The 17,313-nt window shown below is 46.6% G+C and overlaps 1 protein-coding gene across 1 annotated transcript in view; it reads left to right on the top strand.

The window, feature by feature from the left end:
• ITGA9 (integrin subunit alpha 9) overlaps positions 1-17,313 on the top strand; it is a 362,363-nt gene that overhangs the window by 58,738 nt on the left and 286,312 nt on the right. The window contains exons 9-14 of the mRNA XM_082639253.1: positions 463-600; positions 3,693-3,798; positions 4,567-4,661; positions 8,608-8,698; positions 11,136-11,181; positions 16,979-17,133. Coding sequence (XP_082495379.1) covers positions 463-600; positions 3,693-3,798; positions 4,567-4,661; positions 8,608-8,698; positions 11,136-11,181; positions 16,979-17,133 — 631 coding nt within the window. The remainder of the gene's footprint in view (positions 1-462; positions 601-3,692; positions 3,799-4,566; positions 4,662-8,607; positions 8,699-11,135; positions 11,182-16,978; positions 17,134-17,313) is intronic.

Here is a 17,313-nt window from a genome sequence, read left to right as displayed (position 1 = left end):
CAGGACTGGGCGAGGGTAATCTGTTTCCCATGTAACATTTATTTTCATGCCTGCCTTGTGTTGTGAAATTCCATATTCCTAACTTGCTTGGCCTTGTCAAATGTCTGATACACAAGGCACTTTTATTATGGCTGTAACCTATGTCTGCAGCCTCAGCTTGCATTTGTAAAAGCAGTACCTTGTTCTCCAGGGATCAGTCCATTTGTTTCCCCCTTGGTGGGGCTCCAAGCCAGTGAACGTGGGTCTCACTTTGACCAGGGGGCCCACATGGCTGCCAGGAGGCCAGGGGAGTTGGGATCTTACTGTGGCCCAGGCATTCTGGTTTCCAGGGTGGCATGGCTGGCACAGCCTCCGAGGGGCTTGGGAGCAGATGTTTGTCAGCCTGGGCATCTGGAGGAAGGCAGGGGCCTTGTGTGTGAGGACGGACACTGAACGCTTTGTTGCAACTTGACTTGGTTGCAGATGGGCTCTTACTTCGGCTCCTCCTTATGCGCAGTTGACCTGAACGTGGATGGCCTCTCTGACCTGCTCGTGGGGGCCCCCATGTTTTCTGAGATCAGGGACGAAGGGCAGGTCACTGTCTACATCAACAGAGGAAACGTGAGTACAGAGCTGGGCAACATGTGGACAGGGTGTGGGAGAGGGATGTTGGCCCGGGGGAGTAGTGACTGGGCCCCATCACCCAGAGGAGGTAGAAAGACACGCTTCTTACCTTCAAAAAGCTCCGTGTTCCATCAGTGGAAAGTTATACTCAGTGTTATGACTGCAAACATACAGGGGTCCAGAAAAATCTTAATGACTAAAGTTGAGTGATTCCTATGTACCAGGAACCGTTTCTCCTGCTTCCTGTGAATGATTTCAATGACATGTGCATGTGGTATCGGGGGTCCGCATTTTTCAGGTGAAAAAACTGAGGCTCAGAGAGGTTAAGTCACTTGCCCCAAATCACACAGATAAGAAGCAGTGGGGCTGGGATTTGAACGTAGGCAAACTGGCTTCGGAGGTGGCATGCTTCACCTCTCTTATTTTGTCTCCTTGGGACTATATACACACCTGCCCACGGAGGCAGAGAAGCCTTCTCAGAGGACTTGATGGCTGGGAGGAATCTTGAAGAAAAATGGGAGTCAGGTAGACAGGCGGGAGTGGGCTGGGAGCTGGACAAGTGGATTGAGGTGTGAGGCAGTGGGACCATAGTTCAGCGTGTTGGGACTGGGAGGGGTGGGTGGGGGCCACCCCAGTGGCCAAGGGCTATAGTCACGATGTCCCGTATTCTGCAGAACCATGAAAAGGATGTGGCCGAGTCAGAAAGATGTCTCTGCAGCACAGCGGAGGGTGGGTGGGGGCAGGGGCTGAGGGGCAGCAGTGCACCCGTGGGTGCAGGAGACCAATGAGAAAGTAGAATCTTTTCAGGATCTAGAAGAAAGAATATTCAACAAGAGGGAAATGGTTAAATGAATAAATCCTGTGACCACCAGCCTTTAGCTAACATGAGAAAATGCTTATGAGATAATCAGTGAAAAAGCAGGATAAAGACTGCAGGTACAAACAACCTTTAAAAATGTACAAAATACATAGAGAATGTTAATAGATCTCTCTGGGTGGTGGTGCTTGGGTAGATATTTAGCTTTATCTTTATCCAAACAGTGAGAATGTAATTCTTTCATAATCAAAAAAGTCAGTAAAAGTGTACTTTTAAGCGGTGACCAAGGTGTTAGTTATCCTAATCGGGAGCGGGTGGTGGTGTTTAGCTATAACTAGGTGGGCAGATGCCAGAAAGGGCAGTTATTTAAAGAGGAGCCAGGGGAAGTTAGAGCCTTGAGCTTTCTTGGATGTTTGCAAACTCTTTGGGAAGGTGGATCTAAAACCTGGGAGGAAAGATGCTTCCTGGTACCTGTTGCAACAACTCATGGCACCTGCATCTGCACTGACCTTCCAGGAAGGGGGACAAGGAAGGTGAGGGGAGAAGTGAGGTGGTCGTTATGGAGGTGAGAACAGCCGGCATTCAGTAGCTGCTGGCCACCATATATGCTGGAGACTTCTGCGTTTGCATGGGTGTTAACTTGTCAGGCAATAAGGTGACCAGCCCAATAGCCCCAGGGCATGGAATCTTGGAGCAGGATAATCCCCCAGACCTTCTGCGGCAGCTGGCACCCACACATCCCACCCCCAGTCAATGTTTCTTAATGCCGTGTGGTTACCCTAAGTACAAGGGTATTCTTATTTCTGTTGAACTTCATCTGTGTGATTAATGATTGCAGGGCAGTGTGGAGGAGCAGGAATAAATGATGACTTGCCTTTGAATCTTGGTGTTGCCACTTACTAGCCTGTGTGATGTGGACAAATAGCTTGAAATCAGCAGCTCAGTTTCCTCATCTGTAAAGTAGGCAGAGTCATAAGGTCTGTCTTATAGAGTCACTGTGTGATTTAAATGAGGATGTGGATATACAGTGCCTGGTACATACAAGGCACACTGATGGGAAGAAATCAACACATATTTGTGTTGTGGGGCAGAGGTTTCGGTGACTTAAGAACTCATCATATCTTTACTGTTTGCAAGTTGTTTGAATACAGTGGGAAAAAAATTTAGTTGTAACGAAAGCTTTGGGATGGCTTGTGGATGTACAGTGGGTCTGAGTGCCTCTACCCGGGGGCAGGGTTAGACAGTCTTGTGCCTCAAAACATCGTGTGTGTGTGTTTTTAAAAATATTTAATTAATTAATTAATTCATTCATTCATGGCTGCATTGGGTCCTAATTGCAGTGCACGGGATCTTTGTTGTGGCGCACGGGATCTTCTCTGCGCTCAGACTTCTCTAGTTGTGGCGCGTGGTCTCCAGAGAGCGTGGGCTCTGTAGTTTGCAGCAGGCAGGCTCTCTAGTTGAGGCGCCCGGGCTTAGTTGCCCCGTGACATGTGGGATCTTATTTCCCCGACTAGGGATCGAACCCACGTCCCCTGCATTGGAAGGCAGATTCTTAACCACTGGACCACCAGGGAAGTCCCTCGGATGGTGTTTTAACACTCTGATAGTCATGTGTCAATGATTTGGGGGTAAAGTGGGCGTGGCTTTTAGTGACACCATCACCATTGACCCTTCCCTCTGTTGGTTGGTGTTTGCTTAGGAAATCCAAACCACACGTGAAAATGGGCACAGTCGTGTGTCCTGTTATCACTGCTCCCACCCCTTAACCAAGAACTATTGGGTGTTGGGTTTTCTGAACCATGAGTCCCTCTGCCAAGATTACTAATACATGCACCCTACAAAACAGCTTTATAAATTTGTACCAGAAGGCAGAGGAGAGCAGAAATGGAAATATGTACTCCCTCTAAAACAACTTTGGGGATATCAAGGGGAGAGGAGACTGTGGGGACAAGCAGGTAGGTTGATTAATAGGTTGGTGTATAGAGTGTTAGGACAAGGGAGAAATTCAGTCATCAGTGGCCAACAGTGGGTCTCCTTCCCTCTAAAATGCATCTCAGGTGATCGGAGACCTTCATGGCACCCAGGTGGAAGGAGCTCATTTGGCCACCAGCGGGTGGGGGAGGGATGTTTGGGTGCCTGGGATTCTGCCCAGGTGTTTCCTGTCCATGGGTGTGCTGCAGGGCAGGGCGGCATTCCCAGCTCTGTTTTTTCATTCTTTTTTTGGTTATTCTGTTTGTTTTGTTTCCCGTTTTCCCTCCATCCTGTTTCCCAGGGAGCCCTGGAGGAGCAGCTGGCCCTGAGTGGGGATGGCGCCTACAATGCACACTTTGGGGAGAGCATCGCCAGCCTGGGCGACCTCGATGATGACGGGTTCCCAGGTCGGTGAGCTCATACCTGCCCTCTAACTTGCCCCTGTCGTGGGCGCTCCGGGGTCTACCTGCCCATGGCAAGCCCCATCCATGTACACTGGGGAGAGGACGCCTGTTAGAAACCACATTTTCTGTGTAGACACAGGGCTGAGCCCTGAGCCCACTGGAGTTTTGCTTCCATGAAATCCCTTCTCATCAGCTCAGTGCTCTTTACTATGTGTTTGTGGTGCAGCGAACCTTGTGGCTGGTCCATAGGGGCTTCTATGGAAGCCAAGTCTGAACCAGCTTCCTCTCGCTACAAACCTTTCTTGTTTCTGAGCCTCTGATGCTCCACGATGCTCTGAGAGCATGGAGGAAGATCTAGTTGGCAGTTTGTGAGAGTAACGTTGATTTTTTTGGTAAAGGGAATACCATTTTATATAATTCCTTTACCCAAGAATAGAGTTGACTTTCTCAGTCATGCAATAACCATTGTCTATGGAGTTCCCTTCTCAGACAGACATTAGGGTGGGTGGTGGATATTTGCGTTTCTTTTATTGGATAGATCAATGATTTATTCCTATGAGGATGAGAGAGAAATTTTCTGGAACTAACCTCTTCTCAGCTTCTATAATTTCCTTTCTACTTTTTTTTTTTTCCTGCTGCTAAGAGATCATGTGCCTAGTTTAATGCTTGAACAGCAACAACCAAGAAGTTTCTAGACATCGTGGCAGGAATTAGAGAATCCACCATTATGTTAATGGCTTTTCTAACCCAGAGCTGCTTTTCTCCTCCTAGATGTGGCCATTGGTGCACCCAAGGAGGATGACTTTTCAGGAGCGGTGTACATCTATCACGGTGATGCCAGTGGGATGGTCCCTCAGTACTCCATGGTAATTGGTGTGAGGGTGTCATGGTTGCTGTTCATACATTCATTCCAGAGATACATAAAACACACCTCGTTGTTCCTGCCTTCACCTTCCCCCCCACTCCAGTGGAAGACGCAAACCATTGAGACTGCTTTTTAAATCAAAACATATTTATAGACTCCCGAGTTTGCTCATATCCAGGGAGGCATTCTGCCTACAGAAGAGAATATCCAAATTCTTAGCCAGAGTTAGAATGATTTATGTAAGAAGAGGTGGATTGCTTTTTCTGGTTACTGCTTTGTCAACCATCTGTGCTAAGCCAAAGGAATATCTTGTAAAATATAATCTAGAAAGACAGTGGTCCATGGAGGAGGGACATAAAAGTTTTCACAGGGCTGTTGTCACAGTTGGCATTAAAACAGGGAGCTGGTCAAAGCCCTGGCCTCGTGCCCCAGACTTGGGAACGTGGAAGTGGTGAGTTCTGTTTTTTGCTATATCAGCTTGGAGTTCAGTCTTGCTGATGGTGTCAAGCCCAGCCCCTGGGAAAAAAGGAAGTCACTCTCTGGACAGAAGCATGGTCAGGATGTTTGTGGATGTCTGCATGTAGAGTGGCACAGGCCTGGGTCTTTCTCCCAGTGGGTCAGCAGCAGAAAGGGACTGAGCACATGTCGAGAAATTTCCAATGAGCACCTGCTGATTTACTGAACATTTACTACGTGCTTACTGCCTCCTATTCATGCTGACATTTCTCGTCACAAAGAAGCTTGCCTTGTATCTTGATTATCGTGAAGGAGACAAAACTTTGAACTGAGTCCTGTTCTTATAAAATGTTCTATAACATGAAATAGGAAAGTATCGAAAGCTGTCCACGTACTAAAGTCTCTAGGTAAGAAAAGGCTTTGCAAGTTGATTTTAAGAGGCAATGCATATGTGTAAGTTCAAGGTGTACGTTCCTAATTGTTCTCCCTGCAGCAGATGTGAGTTAGCTAATGAAGGGTTGAGGGCTGGCTGGTTTGCTGCCACTTGAGCCCAGATTCCCTCTGCTGGGCCTCCTGCTCAGCCCCGTGACTCTTGCAAGAGGCAGATGCCAGGGGAGGTGCTGGCGAGAGCAGGGATGCTTCCTGAGCACCTGCTCTGCCCTCTTGCCTTCAGTCCTCAGAATAGCCCTGTGAGATGGGCACCTTGATTATCCACCTTCTGTTTACAAGGTGACTCCAGGCCAGGGAGGTTAATTAACATGCCCATGGTCACCAGCTAGGAAATGGCAATCTGACCATGAACCTTTGCCAGTCTGACTCCCAAACCTCTTGCTGCAACCACCGCCCTCAACTCCACATGGGGAAAAAGGAACTCTCAGGGAAGCTCAGTTGGAAAACTCAGAACTATGGAAGCTGATTTGTCTGTGAGGCATATATACTCTGAGGGGCATTTATCTACATGGACCATCCTCTGTGCATTAGAAATGAGTATTGGTGGGAATAAACTCCTAGAGTATTTAGCTGAGGTGGCAGGAGGAAGAGGGCTCTGGGCACAGTTTGGGGGCCACATCCGTGTCCCAGGGGCTGCTCTACCTTGGGTCAGGGACGCTGTTCCCACTGTCACAAGCCGAAAGTCATCCAGGGAGCAGCCATCCTTGTGCCGCCATCAAGGTCACTCTCCACGCTTCCTCCTGGAAGCTTGTTCCCGGACCTGGGAAGCTAATCACACAGAGAGGCAGCCTGTGAGAGACCCCCAGCTTCCCCTCCTCCAGCGGCCCTCTCGTGTTTGTTGTGTTGCTGGGCGGACTCCCTGCAGAGAACTGAGGTATAAATTTTGTGGTCAGCGCGGATTGTCTTTAGTAGGAAGCAGGGAGCAGCAGCTGGACCCGTCCTGCCTTTGTCAGCACGCAGCCTGGCTCATTAGCTCTAACAAAGAGAAGTGGTTTGGGGCTCTTTAAAAAAAAAAAAAAAGAAAAAAAGAAACAACCATGATTACACGTTTCCAGACTCCTAATATGTATGTGATAAGGTTTGTGATTTTAAAGGAAGAAAAATCCTTTAACGCCAGGTTCTCTCCAGGGCCCAGGTCTGGACAGAGTGGGCATTGTGTGGGTGAACTACAGGAGGAAGTCAGAAACAAGTCTGGGCAAGGGAATCGCTTTTCTTTGGCCCAGATTGGTGTTATTTCTGCTGGATGCATTGTGAGATCAGGGTCTAAAGTTCTTCCATAGAACTCTGTAACTCATTCCTCTTTCTTGAGTTTACCATGAAAAGTGTTGATTTTAAGATCCTCGTGTGCCTTTCTCAATTTGAGAGCCCTCCAGGCATGTCACGGCGGCCCCTGTGATCTTTCTCCTGCCATCAGGACACCGCATGTAAACCTGGTGGAGTGGAGGTTTCCCAAGGCTCCTGGTTTTCATTTAGAGTTATTAGCATCGAGCAGACTTATCTTCCTGGCTTTATGGCCTAATGGCCTGCAGATGTCTGTGGGATAACTTAAGCCTGCATCGCCACCTCGAAAAGGACCACCCCTTCACTCTTCCCTGCTTGTCTCAGCCACAGCATACCTTAGAAATGCAAACCCAGGGCAAGCTGCTGCTCGCGTCATTGGACCTCAGAGCTGAGATGGTCTGCTTCAAGATGTGACTTTTAAGACACGTGCAGATGCATATCCGTGTTTCCTTAGAGCCATCGGGGATGTGGGGCTCTGGCTGTTATCAAGAAACACTTCTTCAGTGTTTCCCTACAGTGTTCTGATTTGTGCTTTGATGCTTGCACATTTCCTGTTGGAGGGTTTCACTGAGGTGGCAGGCAGAGGGTTATTTGCAGTTATTGGCCGCTGCAGGGTGGGGGAGTCCCTGCTGTCTCCATCTGTAAACCCTGTAGGAACACCTCCTCCCCATACTTGTGACTTCTTTGCAGGATGACTCAGTGAGGAAAAGGATAAGGCAAGAAAGTCTCAAGTGAGCCACGACTATGTGCAAACCTGGTTCTGACATGGAGGTTGCTGTGTGGCATGAAAACAAAGCATTTCGCTTACCATCTACATCGAGGGCCTTGGGAGGGCAGCCTCCCCAGGGAGACTGATTAGAGAAAGGGAAGAAAGAACAGGTCAGATCCCAGAACATGGCACTTTTCTGATTCAGGAAGTTTGATATCTTTGTGAGGAACTGTGCCACACAAGCATGGATGTGTGACAAAGGCTGGTTGTACAATGAATATTCTTGGACCAACACAGCATGTGTTGTTTTAGCATCTGTTGAACTTAATGATGGAGGAGAGGTAAGTACAGGTGCTCGTGTGCCCTGTGGCAGAGGAGCTGTCTGCTGAATGGTCGGTTGAAGGCTGCCTTTTAGGAAGAAAGGTGGCTTCAGCTAAGTTTTTGGATTTCCTACAGTTTGTAGAAGGTTCAGGACCATGGAGTTCTAGATGTACTAGGTAGAGCTGTTTCATCCTGTCTGTGATGCTCAGGAGCCTGTAGATCTTTTGGTTGGCTTGATGGAGAGCTGTCGTGCTAATTTCTGTCTACCTAGGGAACAGATGACGTGTGCCTCTTAGGAGTGTTCCATGTTTAGTACATGTTTGGGTAGAGAGATATAAGGACAATATGTTCTTAGAATTTCAGCCAGCTATACCTGTATAAACACAAAAGAGAACCTCCCTTAGAAATGAAAGTTAACCTTGATCCATTTGGAACTTCAACACATCAGAACACTAACACACTCATCTAGGTGGCTTTTTCATTAGCACTGAGCTTAGAAAAAATTTTCAATGGTGACATTTGACTAAGGCAAGTAATAATAAAGGAGTGCGTGGTCTTCAACTGCCTGCTAAAGCCCCCCCCCCCGCCCCGATAAAATTCGGACTATGATTTTTTTCTTTGAACAACTTCAAGACCAGGTGTCCTAGGGAAGCTGCCCTAAAACAGTCACTGATTCTTATTTGTGACCATGCTCCTTCTGGTGACTCAATCTCTCTATTATCTGTTTCAGAAACTTTCTGGGCGGAAGATAAGTCCGGTCCTGCGGATGTTTGGTCAGTCCATATCAGGAGGCATTGATATGGATGGAAATGGCTATCCCGGTAAGCTATTTTTCTTTAAAAGCATATGAGATAAGCAAAGATAACCAGCCTGGTAAGCGTGATCACAGATGTGACCTGGATTTAGGATTAGGAAAATTCATACAGTAGAATAGGGTATTTTGCTTGGTGTTTGACTTTTAAGATGAAAGTAGTCTTAAAGTTTATTTCTCAGTTTTAAAATGTTCTACTCCAAAGGGTTTAAGCACCAGGAAGGTGGATTTTTGCAGTGATTTCTGTGGCAAGTCTTTCTGCTAAAGACCAAAAGCACTCCCCACATTTAAAATGATAACTAGTGAAGCCTCATGTTTGCCTTGATATTTGAGCATATTTGGAGGTGTCTTCCTCTCGAGAATGAAGAAGTCACTGAGCAAACCCCCACCCCCACTGTGAGATGAGTATTGAGAGAAACACTTGGAGCAGGAAGAAAACCATGTCATATGTCATCTCCCTGACGGACAAAACAGACCTTCACCATTCAAGGCTGGCTGGCTTGTCTTCAGGGTTAATTAATGCCTTGTGGTGACTGAGACTGATTGAAGAAAAATGTACGATTTCAAACCCCAATCCCAAGTGATATCCGGTGTAGGTAAAATAGGGCAATGGAGTAATGGTTCCTTTGCTGCCTGAAGGGGATGGAGTAGGTGAGGTGAGGAAACAAAGAGAAGAATTTGGAAAAACCCCAAATCATCATGGAATTCAGAAGAAATGTCCCTGAAACTCTAGGTCATCTTACTATCTTGAAAAAGTGTTTCTTTGCATTTAAAATGCCTCAGAAGGATCTGTGAAAATGAATGCAATCTTGTACGAGTCTTTTTAGGTTTGAGAAAGCAGTTCTTGTTCTGGGCAATTTGTAGCCATCCCTAAATAATACCTACCATTGGTTTAGCACTCTAATATATGCAGAATGCTTCCCCATGCAATGTACATCATATAGTTACCCCATAGGTAGCTAAAGATGGGGGTGTCTCCCCAGTTTACAGACAAGGATACTGAGCCTCGGAGAACTAAGGGCACCAGAGACCACATCATTGTGGACGGGGACCCAGGCTGCTTCTCTGTAGTTGCACGGTGAGCAGGTATGGTCACACTTCACGACGGATGTGGATTTCTTATCTTGCATTTTCCCTAAAAGAAATGGCAAGTGCGTCAGGTTCTTTTATTTTCAAATATCCAGGCAATTTAAAAAGGCTATTAGAAAATAGCAAAATTAACAAGCATACCCAAGTGCAGAAATTTTAGCAGCCCTGCAATCCACAGATATGCTCTTTGTGTTTCCTTAATGAGGACGTCGTATAGATGTAGGGATTCAGATGCTTGGTTCTGTGAAGTAGTCATGGGAACCACAGGGCTGAGAGGTTTATATTTGAGGGGAGGAAAGGCAGAGAGCTGTTGGATAAATGCATACTTCCTAAATTAAATTTTTTAGGAATAAACATTACCAGCTAACACTTGTCTTGATTTATAGTTTGCCAAGTATTTTCATGAGTTTTCTGATTTTAATATCTGATTTAACATATTTAATAAATATATTGAACAAGTGTTTAATAAATATATTCTGATTTAAATATTATGAAATATTGTCAACATTTTTTTTTTTTTTTTTTTTTTTTTTTGCGGTACGCGGGCCTCTCACTGTTGTGGCCTCTCCCATTGCGGAGCACAGGCTCCGGACGCGCAGGCTCAGCGGCCATGGCTCACGGGCCCAGCCGCTCCGCGGCATATGGGATCCTCCCAGACTGGGGCACGAACCCGTATCCCCTGCATCGGCAGGCGGACTCTCAACCACTGCGCCACCAGGGAGGCCCTATTGTCAACATTTGAAGAAGACAGTGGGGATAATTATCTCCATTGTGCAGACAAGGACACAGAGAGACTCCGGGGTCACATAGAGTGAGGGGTGGAACGGAGATGATTCACATGTTCTACAGAACTTAGAGCTTTTCCCAAGAGTCATTTAATTCCAAGTGTCCCCCTCTCTGATTCCCTGATGTCCAAAAGAAATATAATGTGAGCCACTTACATAATTTAAAATATTCTAGTAACCACTAAAAAGATAAAAAGAAACAGGTGAAATTAATTTTCATAATGTTAATTTAGCCCAATGTATCTAACACATTATCATCTCAACATACAATCAGTATAAAAATTATTAATGAGATCGTTAATGTTTTTTGGTACCAGGTCTTTAAAACTGTTTCCTGTCTTACACATACAGCACATCTCAGTGCAGACCAGCACGTTCTGGGGTCTCAGCAGCAACATCTGGTGATTGACTGCCATACGGGGCAGTGTGGCTCTAACTCCTACAAAGTCATTTCAGAGCCCAGGGGGGCCCCCTGACCTTGAGGCTGGCCTCCATTGCCGTGGAGCCCCTTGACAGCGGGTGGGTGAAATGGGCTTCAGCAAGTTTCTGAATCTGTAAACTTGTGGTTTTCAGATGTAACTATTGGAGCTTTCATGTCGGACAGTGTGGTTCTCCTAAGGTGAGATGCTTCTCTCTTTCCTCTTGGCTCTTCGTGGGTGAGGGATGGAATTTGGTGGGGGAGCGGGGCCCAGGGGAGTTACTCATCATTAGTCAGCAGTCACTCTGCCCTGTTCCTTGCAGGCAGAGGTGCTTGGTAAGTGCGAATGCTGCCTTTGTTTTTTCATTCTTGTTATCCTGTATCCCAGGGCCAGCTGGTGGGCCTTGAGTGGTTTACGTGTGTGAGAGGATAGCGTCCCCTTGGTTGCTAGAAGCTCCTCTAGGAGCTTCTAGGAAGAGTTGGGGTTTTTGCCTTTTGCCGTGAACAGTCTCTTCCATAGATGTGCTCTACACATGGTATCATTTTCTGTGGGTGCCATGACACTGCTCTATCCCATCTCTTCATCCCTGCACCCTTCATCCCGGCTCTCCCACCTTGTAGTCCCCAGCCCCCCAGGGCCTGGGAGCCTCCTGCCCCCTCATTCTTTGGTGGCAACAGAGGGTGAGGGACATGAGCTCAGGCCCAGTCCTCGCTGTGAAGCCCATGCAGCCTGGATCTCTCCTGCAAAGGCCAGCGGGCTGCCGGCCCACCCATGAACCCTCTCCAAGTATTTCTGTCTCTGTGACTCAGAGAAGGCAACATTACACTTTGGAGCGGGAGCCAACTCTTAGGTTTTGTTAACAACCTGATTTCAGAACTTTCTAAAATAGGCTAGTAGGATCTTAGAGCTGGAAGGGATCCCAGAGGCCATGGATTTCCACACCCTAGATTCCTCTCATTCAGCAGGGCCTTCCTCTGAGTCTCTACCACAGGACCACACAGCCTCCTCTAGAAGGACGTAGTGCCTAGGGTGGGGATTAGTAACTTCTGAGGGGACCAGTTCACCCACAGGTAATGAAAAATGTTAAATTGTTCAAGCTAGTTACTTTGCACACTTAACTGACAAATGCTAATTTCAAGGTTTGTCATATTGGCAGCAGTCAGAATTGTCTTTAAGAAAATCCATGTGTAACTTACTTTTTCAAGATGATGATCATAAAATTCCTGAGTCAGAAATGACTCTGCTACTCCAGGGATTATAATACTTCTAATATCAACCACTACTCATTTATTGAGCACCACAGTGGGCAGAGAATTGTGGGGAAACATAATATTTCAGGCATTGTCCATTCTACACCAAGGGGATTAGTTAAAGCGAGCCATAAATATATCATAAAACCTCAGCTATATAATGAAATATGTGATAGGTGCTATATGAACAGTATAGATAATAAATATTCTAAGGATTTAGAAAAGGTGATGAACAACACCCTAGGGATGCTCTAGACAGAGACTTGGATCATATTTTCTCATCAAGACACATAGCCTCAAGGGCCTTTGGCTTTCACGTTCTTTCTTTCCTAAGAGTTGGCTTAACATGGCCAATCATGTTGGAAATGAAATGAATAAATTTAATATGACATCCCCCCCGACAAATGTTAAATTGTTAAAGAGGCAGAATAGCCTTAAGGTTAAGGGTGTAAACTCTGGGGCCAGGTGGTCTGGGTTCAAACCCTAACTCTGCCCTTACAAGGTGAGTTTCCTGGGCAAGTCTGGTAACCTCTGCTTCAGGATTGTCATCTGTTAAAAAGGCAATAATAGTACTTACCTCACTGGGTATCATAAGTTCTTATGAGAGCTCAGTGAGCTAGAACAGTGCCTGGTTTAAGTGCTCAATAAATGTTAGCAATTCTGACATCAGTTGGGTTTAATTTGCCTGCCTCCAAGTCTGCTTCTTGGTCCCCTATCTTCCATATAACAGCCCTTCAGTATTTGAAGGTGGCGGCTGTGTCCCTCGGGTGGTGACTTCAGTAAGATGGGCCCTTTAATTACTCCCCACGGGACTGGGTTTCTACTTTATCACCGTTCTTCTGGGTTGGTAGTTTTTCAGGTGGAACAGCTTTCATAGCTCCAGATGGTTGCGGTTGGACTTGTGAAGCCAGGACTCTGGCTGGTGGCCTCACAAAGTCATTTTCCCTCTCCTCACTCTTCTGAGCAGCGTTCCCTGGCTTCTCAGGATTCCCCTTGAATAAAACGTGTTCCCTCACTTCTCTTAGTGGAAACCAGGCCCTCTCCAGACTGGGAGCTTCTGGCACAAAAGGCACATCTCATAGGTTCTGCTTTTTCATCATTCTTGTATTTTATAAGCTTGTAGCTGTGAGCTCTAACCCAGAGGGGCTTGTCTCCTTCTGTCCTCTGATGTGAGGGACAGCCCTCCCCAGGGGTTTGCTCACACATGGGTGTAAACATAAAGCGAGGCAGTGGCATGTGGATGGGAGACCACAGACCCCAGCCTGGGATGGAGGGTTGAATCGGATGAGGTGAACTCTAACGGGGCCAGATGTAGAGTCCATGGAAGAGAACGCCTGGAAGCACTCCCAGGGAGGGGAGGCTTTAGGAGCAGGGCCAAGAGTACCGGCTTGGACGGGGAGGTCCACGGAAGGCTGTGATAGCCACTGCAGGGGTGCGTAGGGGTGCCGAGCTCACCGTATCCCATTCCCTCATTCATTCTGCTCTGTGCATTGACCTGTTAAGACATGAAGTAGCTCCCTGGAGTAATGGATGGCTTTGGGGATATCCCAGTTAGTGGTCTAACACTTTCACCAGGGTGCGGGCTCATTATGTTCCCCCCCACCGTCTCTGCCCTGCAAGCAACACGACCCCACAGAAGGCCAGGGTCACTGGAGCAACACCACGTCAGAAAGTATTCTGACTGGTTTTATTATTTACCTGGAAGTTAAATATCAGGATCAAATCAAATATCAGAATTTGAACTATCCGAGAAGCATCAGAAAGAAGTATTCCATGGAAAAAGAAGATGTGGTAATATATATATATACAATGGAATATTACTCAGCTATAAGAAAGAATGAAATAATGCCGTTTGCAGCAACATGGATAAACCTAGAGATGATCATACTAAGTGAAGTAAGCCAGGCAGAGAAAGACAAATACCATATCTCACTTATAGGTGGAATCTAAAAAAAATGATACAAGTGAACTTGTTTACAAAACAGAAATAGAATCACAGACATAGAAAACAAATTTCTGGTTACCAAAGGGGAAAGGTGGGGGGAGGGATAAATTAGGAGTTTGGGACTAACATATACACACTACTATACATAAAATAGATAAACAACAAGGTCCTACTGTATAGCACAGGGAACTATACTCAATATCGTATAATAAGCTATAAGGGAAAAGAATCTGAAAAAGAATAGATATATGTATATGTGTAACTGAATCCCTTTGCTGTACACCTGAAACTCGCACAACATTGTAAATCAACTATATTTCAATTAAAAAAGAAGTATTCCAGCCACCAGCTTCTTTAAAGTCTCAAGCACATTTGCGGTGCTGTCTTTGGGTGCCCCTTTGCTTTCATCTCAGACTGTGAAACGCAGTCTCCCTCCCCTCAGGGGTGTGGGTTGGCCAAGCTCTGCCCTCAGGAAGTTTGCTCTCTGGGATTAGCTCGAGAGGGCAGGCCTGGTGTTAGGGTGATAGGCGCCTGGTGTTAATGCCATTGAAGATCAAAGGAAGTGATCAGAGAGGCTTATGAAAGATTTCTGGGCTTTTCCTGGTCCAAAAACAATACTTGGAGTTGAAACAAAAAGGCTTGAGGGAACTGATCTGATGGATGTTAGAGATGTGCTTGTGAAGGTCCTGGTCTGTCATTTCAAAGGACTGTTTTTTTGGGGTTTTTTTTTTAACAATGGCTCATGGAGGTCCTTTTGTCTGTACCACTCACTTCTGCTTCCTGCTCACCTCGCCTTCCTCTGCCAGGCTCTGCCAGGAGAAGAGGCGTCCTCCCCACGAGGGGGCCCTGGGGTGATAGAAGGGCCTGGGCTGCTTCTGTGCAGTGACTGGCAGGACACATGGGCAGCTGGGGCTCTCACAGGGTGGATGCCCTGTTTTGTGAAACTTTGGCTCCTTCTGTGGTTTTCAATCCCTTGGCCTGGAGAGGAGGTTTCACCCATTTAACAAGGTTTTTTGTTTGTTTGTTTGTTTTAATTTTTATTGGACTATAGTTGATGTTGTGTTAGTTTCAGGTGTACAGCAAAGTGAATCAGTTTTACATATACATATATCCACTCTTTTTAAGATTCTTTTCCCATATAGGCCATTACAGAGTATTGAGTAGAGTTCCCTGTGCTATACAGTAGGTCCTTATTAGTTATCTATTTTATATATAGTAGTGTGTATATGTCAGTCCCAATCTCCCAATTTATCCCTCCCATCCTTTCCCCCCTGGTAATCGTATGTTTGTTTTCTACATCTGTGATTCTATTTCTGTTTTGTAAGTAAGTTCATATAACAAGCATTTTTGAACACTTACTCTCCTGGGAATATCAGGATGAACTCACCAGGATTCCCACCCCCCTCGGAGGGCCTACAGGGTGGGTGGGGCGGGTTTGGAAATGGACAGTGACCTTAGTTAGTAGGTGAGGTGAGGTGTGATCACAGTGCCGGGAACACAGAGAAAGAAGACATCCAAGTGCCAGGGGTGCTAAGGAACACTCGAGCATTTTCTAAGAATGAATCCAGGAGGAAGTTGGAAAACCGGATATTGGATTTCTTCCAGGCAGCGCTGTTGTCTGACTGCCGTTAGACCTACAGCTGTATCTGCTCTGGGATCCTGCAATTCCTTTCTACCTGTCACAGCTGTTCCTCTCTTGACCCACGTCTCAAGGCAGTGCTGGCAATAGTGAAATCCTCTAACCCCATCTGGGCCATGCAGCTCCTCGCTTCCTTTTTTCTCTGAGGTTTTCCTTAACGCTTTCTTTTCTCAGAGTTGGTGTTGGTCCTGGTTCCCATCTGTCTTGTCCCCCTGGATGCTCTTTGTGGGATCACTGAACACAAGTGAGGTCATTGTTCTCAAGCTGCTAATGCCCCGTAATCTTGTTATGTCACCCCAGTGGCGTGAAGGCCGGGGCTCCTTGGAGGTAAAAGGGTCTTTTTGTGAGGCCTGGAGGGGAGAAGGTTAAGCCATAGCTTAGGTGAACCGTCCCTCAGCAGATGTTTGCAACAAGAGAAGAATGGTGTGATTCACTCTCTGCTTCTGTTGGGGAGCCCCCGGGGAGTCCCCAGAAGGCCAGCAATGATGGATGGAGTCCATCCATCAGGCCCTGGGGGGTGATCCCTGTCGGTGAGAGGAGTGTGGTTGTTTATTGGGTTTCACTTGGTCCCACGACCAGGCAGGTTGATTTCTTCAGCTCTAAAGTGCTTTGGTGTTACCAGCTGGGACTCCATTCATTGAGGTCTTTTAGAAAAATACTTAATGAATTGATGGGAGTAAATGAAGAGAGTAGGTTTGACCCACTGGATGGGACTTTGCAGTTCATGCTTGTAATGGCAGTAAATGCTTTGGGGAATTCCTGCTTGTGTATCTATTTCTTGAGTCACAGCATCCCCTATAGGGACGCCTCTTAAATCTATTCCTATCTTCCTAATATAATGGAAATCAGAACTTTACTGGTGAAATTTTAAATAATCTCTCAACATCTGGTGGTTCATTTACGGCTTCAAGCAGATAGATGTGTTTTGTTAACAACTAACTTGCCTTCATTATTGGGAAGATAACCATTCATTTATTGGGAAATAAGCTGAGAAACCGGAGAAAAGGATTTGCAGAGCACCCTGGCCGTTCTCTCTTGGGCTATTTCACACTTTAGTTAGAGGCTGGGCTGAAGCCCTGGGATTTGTCCTGTTGGTTTAGTTCTCATTTGGTTCTGAGTGCTGCTCTTCACCGTAACTAAGTCGCCTTCCTCTTGACCTGTAGGGCGAGACCCGTCATCACGGTGGATGTCTCCATCTTCCTCCCCACCTCCATCAACATCACGGCACCCCAGTGTCACGATGGCCAGCAGCCTGTGAACTGCCTGAATGTCACCGCCTGCTTTAGCTTCCACGGCAAGCACGTTCCGGGAGAAATAGGTAAAGAGCCACCGAGTTAGGGCTCAGCATAACCATCTTAGCTGGAGTGGGCATGTGGGGTCGTGGGCAGCCAGGGAATGTTTCTGGGGTTCCCTCCTGCTGGGCATCACAGCTGGTTTTGTAGGCAGCAGGCCCATAGGCTAGATGCCCTTTCCCCTGAGGTTCCCCCTCTTCTTTTCT

This window comes from Mesoplodon mirus (genome assembly GCF_964341445.2).
Source record: "Mesoplodon mirus genome assembly, chromosome: 12".
Classification (NCBI taxonomy): Eukaryota; Metazoa; Chordata; class Mammalia; order Artiodactyla; family Ziphiidae; genus Mesoplodon; species Mesoplodon mirus.
This window is presented reverse-complemented; position numbering and strand designations above follow the sequence as displayed.